Below are 8,956 nucleotides of genomic sequence, written 5' to 3'. Positions count from 1 at the left end.
ACTACTTGGTTGTCATTTGCCTCTGACATGACCTTTTCATCTACTCTTTTGAATTTGTTTTCTGGAAATCCTTTCCTTAGCTTTCAAAGTAGCTTGGTAACCATCCCTGACTGTGTTTAGAGTCAAGATATCAATCTCATCTTGAATATCATACTTCAAGCCATTAATATGACTTGAAACCTTTCTAGTATCATCTTCAATATGTCCAACTCTAATATTTAATTAATAAAATTCTTCAGTATATTCTTTCACTATCATGGATTTTTTTCCAAGGTTCTAAAACTACTTGAAAATATTTAACTAAAGATACTTCGACTCAAATTTTTTTTTTAATTTTTGTCACCATTCTATCCCATCTTTTGATCTTGGGCTTGATTTTACTTTTTTAGTCATTTTGTAATTCATCCCACCATTGGGCAATGTGTCATTTCATCCTTGTGATAGAAAACTTCCCTTTATTTGCCTCATCTATTTCTTCATAATCAAAATACTTTTCCATGGAATTTATCCAATCCATTAATTCATCAATGTCCAAATTACCTTCTATGTAGGTACTTCCCTCTTTGGTCTATCACCCAGTTTGACTATAATCCTCAATGTCTCTCCTCTATTGATTATCCTCTTCCTTTTTCTTCACTAAAAGATTCTTCTTCAACTTCATTTGAAATCTTTAGTGTCAGCTCCTTATTTATGGGAAATTTCCATTGCTGCCAACCTCTCTTGAATGCATTTCATCCCCTCTTCTAGGGCTACATTCACTACAAGTATTATTCTACTTACAATTCTCCTTCCACCTACTCCTTGAGCTGCTCCTATATGCCTTTCTTCCATGTCCGAGAGCATGGAAAATTTTAGGGGTGAATTTTCGCCCTTGGGGTAAATTAAGGGGTTTTATATTTTTATTGGGCGAATATTTTGTATCATAGTACATTGTTACAAATCTCCTCAAATTTATTTTATAAAAAAATTACGTATGGAGGTTAGCCCAACTTATTTTAAGGGAGAGGGTAAAAAAAAAAAAAATTAGCCCTTGAAATTAGGAGTTACAATCTTCCATTCATGCTCATTTTCAAGAAAAATTATTTATGATAGTTATAAATAAAAATATAAATATAGTGGAGGTATGGTAAATAAATAAAAGCTCCTTTTATACTTACTCCAAAGGTATGGTAAATAAATAAAACATGTTTTTATATTTATTTATTTTTTATCGTTAAAAGACTATCTAGACTATTGTATTATATTTACAAGTAAACTTTACAAATAGTGAGACAGGCTTTCCAGGGCCAGCAGTTGCACCTTGGATAGCTTAACTTTGAAACAGAAAGCTCCCTCGCAGGGGCAGCACCTACAGAACTTCCAAAATCACCTTCCAGACTAACAGAGTCCCTCCAAAATCTAATTGCTGCTGGAGGCCCAAAAGACGTGAGAATCAGCTTGCTAAGGGGCCTCATTGCGTTGATCAGACCCATGACTGCCCACGCAAGGGCTTTCGACATACATAAACCAGACAGACAATAGAAAATTGATAATAGACCCGACATACATAAACCAGACAGACAGACGCATACATTGCTAGCCAACGAGCATAGTGAAATCCGGAAACGACATACCCGCAGAAGCTTTAATCCTGGTTTCGGGCTGGGAGAGGAGGACATGCGTTGTGCCGTGTTTCAGTGTCCTGGTTCTCGCAGAGGCTTTTGTCTTCCACCACGTAGCACCACCCCCGTCCCTCTGGGACTCCTTCCCACATCGCCTTCCACTTTTCCTCATCAATGCCCTGAGGTGCTGGCCCCATTGGGTGTGAGGTGCCATGCACCGTCTCCTTCCCCGAATTTCCTGCCTTGTTCGGTGGCAACACCTCAGGGCTTTCCTTATCAGGGTTGTCCTTACCAGAGCTTCCTGGAGGCTTCTCCAGCGCGTCCTCACCAGAGCCTTCTGGAGGTTTCTTCGACGTGCCCAGAGGATTTCCGGCTCCAAATTCTTCAGGGATTTTGGTAAAAAGAACTGAAATGTGGGCATTGACTCCTGCATTGTCCATTGAGCTACCCAGAGTGAACACCACGGAGCCGAATGCCGGAAGCAATGGCCCTCCCTCGCTAGAGCTACCGACCTCCACGAATTGCCCGACTGGGAGTTGTGTGGCTCTTGCTCGCCTATGACAGTAGCAGCAACAACAATGGTGGTGTTCATCTGCTGCAGGGGTTCTAGAAGAGGAACCTCTCCCTGGTCCTCGTCTGCTAGGCTGTCGCTCCCGTAATTTGGCCATGTCTTCTTCGCTGCCACCCGCGTATGCCTGAGAGAATAGGTAAGAATAGGCACTTTGCAGATTTTGCCCCAATTCCCACACTGGTGAGACGATTTCTGAGCACCCTCCTCCTGCACTAGAGTTAACCCTTCTCGCCTCCAATTGAACCAGAAATCCCTTGAATTGCCCCCCCTTCCTACATCCACGGCTTGAATTGCAGCAGCAAGAGGCCGCAACATCCACTGTCTCACAGTTTCTCTGCTCTCGCACCCTTCGAACCTCAATATGCCAATGCACCCACATCCTTCTTTGATATCGTGTTCCATTCCTTCTCTGCAGTCGAGCATTAACTGCATTCTGCGCCACCATCGAGAACCTCTGCCTTGCATTGAATACCCATCGCTTCGCTGCTGAGCCATTATACCTTGATGGTGGTTTAACTAGGCGTATTAAGGTTACCACGGGGCGGCACATGCTGGGCATGTGGCACGCCCCCCCTTGACAAGTCATCACCCGCATCCGGGGATTCAGCATCTCTGATGAGTAGACTTTCACAATCCTATTTCTGTTGGTTGCTTAGGATGATGTCCAGTTTGCCTTCTAGGAAGGGCTGGTCACAATCTACCCTAAGATTTGCCAGGAGATCAGCTACCTTATTACCCTCTCTTTTGGTGTGATGGAAGGAAAGGGCATTGTGATTGCACAGTTCGTAAGCAATGTTGCTTAGCCTGGCTTCTAATCTCCAGCTTTCAGCTACCTTCCTGGCTTGAGAGCCATTCTGAATGCGTGTTGCCATGTTTATGAGGATTTGAGAATCGCCCTCCACAATCAGCGGTTGAAGATTGAGGCTTTTTGCTACCAGGATCCCTTGCCACATCCCTTCCAACTCCGCTAAATTGTTGGTATCCCATCCTATATTGCCGAAGTAGATCTGCAGGAGGGAGCCTTTGTGATTCCTTATGATGCCCCCAAATCCTGCTTGCCCAGGGTTTCCTTTCGAGGCTCCATCGAAATTAAGTTTGTATGAGTTGATGGGTGGGGCAGCCCATCCACTAACCTCCTTGCCTTTGCGATTCGTTGTATGATGCATGGTGGGCTCTTGTATCAGCTGCAGCTTCCAGTTGTCTAGGATGTTTTTCTCGTTGTCTGTTGTGGGGAGATCCTCTTTAGTCCAAGTTCTCAGAAGCATGGTTTCTTGGAGATTGCTGTGTATTCTGTTCCAGATATTCTCAATGGTCATATTTTGATTTTTGAATATGCGCCTGTTCCTTTCCTTCCAGATGTTCCATAGTAGAATGCCCGGGATAATGTTCCACAAGTGGTTGAGAATCTCACAATTGTAAGGTCTTTTCGGCCATTGACAGATGGTGTCTATGATACCGTCAGCTTCTCTGTATCGCCTTTGACATCTGAATCCTACCTTTTCCCATAATTGATTGGCGATTGTGCAAGTATCCAGAAGATGCTGCAATGTTTCCTCGTTTTGAAAGCAGTTGTGGCATATGGAAGGTCCTTGAAAACTACGTTTCCTTAGCTTGTCCCATGTGAGAATCTTCTTGTACCCAACCAACCAGAGGAAATGTGATATTTTAGGCCAGGCTTTGAAGCTCCATATCCTTTCCCATAGAGGATCCGGCCTAGTGGGGAAGTTGCCTAACAGATTGTAGGCTTCTGAGGTAGAGTAAGTGCCTTTAGGTAGGTAGCCCCATCTGAGTATGTCCTCATTGTTTTCATACCTGATTCTTCTTTTCTTTAACTCGTTTTCCAGTTCTGCTATCTCCTGGAGGCTAGTGATATTGGTTATTTGATTGCTCGATTGCCATTTCCTAAATCCGTTCGCCACTTCCTGTGCCCAGAATTGATGCACAGTGGTTTGTTGCTGCTCCTGGCTGCTTGGAATGATCATTGCAGGGAGAAAACTTGAGAGTTTAGGCATCTGGTTCCAGGCATCATTCCAAAACCTAGCACTGTGACCATTCCATATTTCCCAAAAGCTGTGTTTCTGAACGAGCTGATGATGTTGTTTGGCTGCGTTCCAAATAATTGACCCATTGGTAGTGGGCATGAACCTTATGAGCTCTGCTTGAGGCATGTTGTTGGTGTATTTGGCGGTCCATATTTTGGCCCATAACTTGTCTGGATTAGTCACCCATTGCCACCATATTTTGGCCGTCATGATGGTGTTGCTGTACTCAGGATCTCGAAGACCAATGCCACCTTTGTTTTTGGGCTTACAGACAGTGTCCCATTTAACCAGTGCCCACTTGCGATTAGTAGCTGAACTTCCCCAGAGAAAGTCGCGCTGCAAATTTCTCAATCTCTTTAGGACCCACTTAGGTGCATCAAGGATGGAGAAAAGATAGAGAGGCATGGCTTGAAGGATGTACTTGATAAGCACAACCCGGCTAGCCAGATTAAGGGAACGATTGGTCCATAGGGTGAGCTTGGATTCAAGCTTCTCCAAGAGAGCGCGCCATGCAGGCTGCTTTATGGCAGAGTCAGTGAGGGGAGCCCCCAAGTACGTGGAGGGGAGAGAAGAAAATTGGAAACCAAGGATACGGGAGACGGCGAGTTTAACAGATGGAGGGGTATGGAAGAAGAAAATTTGAGATTTGGAGGTGTTGACATGAGTGCCTGAGGCTTTTGAGAAGTCGTTGAGCAGGGATTTCAAATGAGAGGCTTCCTGAGCTGAAGGATAGCCATAGAGCATAGTGTCATCAACAAATTGCTGATGAGAGGATGCCGGGGTGCTGTGAATAGAGATTCCTCTAAGCTGGTTAGAGTGGAGGGCTTGCTTGATGTGCCTGCCAAGTCCTTCCGCCATAATCACAAATAGGAATGGGGAAACGGGGTCCCCTTGTATGATTCCCCTGGAGGGCTTGAAAGGACGGGAAGGCAAACCATTGACGAGGATGGAGAAATGGGAGGATGAAATAAGGCCCATGATCCATCTTACCCAGGTATCACAAAATCAAAAAGCTTTCAGCATATGTTGAATGTAAGACCAGCTGAGCTTGTCGAAGGCCTTGGAGAGGTCGATTTTAAGTAACATACCAGCTTGGTTGGATTGCTTGAGCGAGTGTATGATTTCATGAGTGAGGATAATGCCGTCCATGATCTGTCTGCCCTCAACATATCCTGACTGCTCCGGAGAGATGAGCATAGGTAGAAGAGGTTTGAGCCTGTTTGCTATAACTTTGGATATGACTTTGTAAAGGACATTACAGAGAGCAACGGGCCTGAATTTATCAGGGGTTATGGAGTTTTCCTCTTTGGGGATGAGAGCTATAAAAGTGGAGTTAAGGGAGGGGAGCAGCCAGCGAAGGGCCCTGGATTCTTCAACTATTTGCCAAACCTCCACTTTAATCAGGTCCCAGAAAGCGTGAAAGAACGTAGTTGTAAAACCATCAACGCCGGGGGCTTTACCTTCTTTGAGCTGCGCCATTGCTTCGTCTACCTCGTGAATGAGAATTGGGCACATGAGCAGCTCGTTGTGTTCCTCTGTAACCAGCCTAGGAATGTTGCTAGTAATTTTCTCAATCGCACTCTTCTGATCCACCGTCTGCTCCTGGTGTACCTGCTGGAAGTGATTGATGAGGATTTCCTCTATCTTCTCATGTTCTTCTTCTTTGGTCCCCTCTGGGCTTTGGATGAAAGGAATTTTGTTGTGCATTCTTCTTTGCACTGTAGTGTTGTGAAAGAACTTAGTGTTACGTTCCCCTTCTTTAAGCCACCTGATCCTTGATTTTTGCCTCCAGTAAATTTCTTCCTGCTTCCTTCTTTCTTCGAGCTGATTGTAGATGTGCTTCTCTTTGTTCAAGGTTTCCTCCGTGTGCCTTGTGTTGATTACTGTCTGGTGTAGATCCTTGAGTTCCTGATTAAGCTCCTGTTGTGCTTCAAAAATGTTCCCAAAGGTCTCCCGATTCCATCGTTTGAGGTGGCCTTTTAGGAATCGCAATTTCTGTTGTAGCTGGTACATCCTTGAGCCTTCTGGTGGGACAAAGGAGGTCCATATGGTTCTAACGAAGTCCTTGAATGCTGGGTGCGTTAACCAAAAACCTTCAAATCGGAATGGTTTTTTGGTTCTGTCCCCTGGTCGCTGCCAATGCAGAGCTATCGGCCAGTGATCTGAGCCAGAGTGTGCCAAAATCTCCGCAGTGAAATCACCACCTAGATGAACTGCATTGTCCGAGATCAAAAAGCGGTCGAGTTTGGAGGCGATCTGGTGCCTGCCCCCTCTGAGATTGCTCCAAGTGAAGGTTCCATTGCAGAAAGACATGTCGATGAGTGAGGCGTTTTGGATGAAGTCCTTGAAATGTTCTGCTTCAGGTTCCAGTCTGGATCTTCCTCCGATTTTGTCCTCGATTTTGGTTATCATATTGAAATCCCCTGCGACTATCCAAAGCGGATGCTGCCTGTTAGCGTTCAGCGCTTCAATGGTGTCAAGGAGCACTTTTTTGCTGCCACCGTCCTGCGGAAAGTAGACATTGGATAAATTCCCATGAACATTGGTGCCCAGAATGTGAAAGGCAGCTTGAATGAGGTGATGGGAAGCGTGGAAGTCAGTAAGCGATATTGCCTGGGTGTTCCAAGCGATTGCTAGCCCTCCCGAAGCTCCCGTTGCATCCACGACTACTGAGCGGAAACCTGGCCAGGCCTTTGAAAGTATTCGACCCAGCGTATGACTATTGCATTTGGTTTCTTGGAAGAAACACATTTGCGGTTTTTCCAACTTGATCATGTTTTTTAGCATCCTAGATTTTGCGGGGCTGTTAAGCCCTCTTAGATTCCAGGAGAAAAGCTTCATGGATAACTGGTTTGGGTAGGGCTAAAGTACTTCGTAAGCTTCGCATATCTCCCTGAGTCCACCAGGAGTTTGCCTACCTCCATTGTTCTCTGAAGATCCGTCTTTCTCCCTCTTTTTTTGGAGTCCTTTGGACGCAGATTGCTGTCCCATGCGCTACCAGGTTGAATGCCTAGTTGTTGCTGGTGGAAGGCTCTGGATATGACCTCTTCCAGCTTTTCTAAATCAGTCTCTGAGATGGAGTCATACGCCTCTTTCCTACAAGCTAGCTCCAATCCAATGATGTCCAGACCGTGGAGATCTATGCTTTCAGGTTCTACCTCCATTATTTGAGCTTGACTTGTGTCTTCTTGAGTGATCTCTGAGATCTTTTGGGGAGTCGACGTCTTATCCCTCTCCTTTTCCTTGGGGGTCTCCTCTGGATCTTTCTGGTGCCTGCTTAGGATGGTCGGGATTAGAATGGGGGTTTTTGATTTGGGAGGGGGACCGGAGGGGGGGGGGGTGGGTGGAGGAGGATGGGCGGGCAGGGATGTTATTGTTGAGCAAGGGTTGATCTTCAGGGAAATCGCTGAGAGACTCAAAGCTGTTCTTGGAATCAGGGTTGTGGGTATTGGGAGGCTGAGGCTTGGAAGCATTCAGAGGCTTCTTATGCGCACGCTTTCTATTAGAGACCTGGGTGAAGCCATCCTGAGATGGGGAGTCAGAAGATTCAAGCGGGCTAGCTTTGATAGAGAGTGGACAGTCCCGAAATAGATGCCCTATTGCATGGCATCTTCGACACTTGAACGGCACATGTTCATAGTCCAGGGGCTGGGTCCATTCCTCGTCGCGATGGGCTAGGGTTATTGAATCAGGAAGAGCTTCATTGAGACGAATAAAAACACAGATCCTTGCATATGAAATATACTTACGAGTTTTTGTTTCCTCAGATGCTCTGATATATTGTCCCACTCCATTACCTATGCGCTTCAAACTTTCCTCTTCCCAGTATTCATCGGGGAGAGAGTATAACCTGATCCAGACCGGAGCCCATGTGAGATCTTCCTTGTCAGGTTAAATCTGGGTTTCCAGTTTGTGATATAGAGGCCTGCTGAGTTAAAGAAATACGGACCCCCTCCTAGGATCTTGTATTTATCTTCTAGGCAATAAAAGATGGCGGTGAAGAAGCCCTTCGGCCCTAGCTGGAGAGAGACGTCTCCCTTAGGCTTCCACTTTGCCGCAATCCATCCATTTAGGGCACGTTCAGTTGGCCAAAACCCTATAAATTTACCAATGATTGCATGATTTGTCATGAACTCAATCCTGCTGTCAATATTCTCTCCAGGCAGTTCTATGTGCAGCCTAACCTTGGCTACCGGTCGACAGGTAGAGGAGGTGACCTGCGGTTCATTCGCCTGGGTCTCTTGTGCTTCTGGTTTGTCACTGTCGTCTTCCTGTTGCTTTTTCCCTTTGCTCAGTATGTCCGGATCCACTGATCCAAATATGACTTCAGGTCCCGTACTATGCTGTGAGGGGGAGGGCTTTGACGCCCCCCCCTAGGGTTGAACCATTGTCGCTCTCTGTTCCCCTGCAGCTCTGTCACGCTGCAGCGAATAATGATCAGAGCCTGAGCCCGATCCGCCGTGCAGAATGCGCCGTCGAGGGTTTCGTCCTTCGAACCCTAGCTCAGTCGTTCATCGCCTTCCCTTCAGATAAGTCCCAGGGTGAGAGTATGTTGAATCCAAACATTATGTTCGATGGATCAAACATGTTTTTATATTTACTCCATATGTAACCTTATATTTATGAACACACAAGCGTGTAAATAAATAAAAATATAAATAAACGAGAAATGTGGTAAATAAATAAAACATTTTTTTATATTTACTCCATAAGCCACCTTATATTTAAGAACACTCAAAAAA

At 45.5% G+C, this 8,956-nt stretch overlaps 1 protein-coding gene across 1 annotated transcript; it reads right to left on the bottom strand.

Annotated features, from left to right (window-relative positions):
• Window positions 1-2,807: 2,807 nt before the first annotated feature.
• Window positions 2,808-5,072, bottom strand: LOC149260518 (uncharacterized). The gene is made up of 2 exons (XM_089459754.1): window positions 3,985-5,072; window positions 2,808-3,462 (listed from the first exon to the last, which is right to left on the bottom strand). Exons 1-2 carry the CDS (start codon window positions 5,070-5,072, stop codon window positions 2,808-2,810), a joined length of 1,743 nt encoding a protein of 580 aa, XP_089315880.1.
• Window positions 5,073-8,956: the final 3,884 nt, after the last annotated feature.

This window comes from Pinus tabuliformis, chromosome 6 (genome assembly GCF_031772625.1).
Source record: "Pinus tabuliformis cultivar Carrire ecotype Pingquan chromosome 6, CPIR1, whole genome shotgun sequence".
NCBI classification, from domain to species: Eukaryota; Viridiplantae; Streptophyta; class Pinopsida; order Pinales; family Pinaceae; genus Pinus; species Pinus tabuliformis.
Note: the sequence above shows the minus strand (reverse complement) of the source record. Positions and strands in the feature narration are given on the sequence as shown.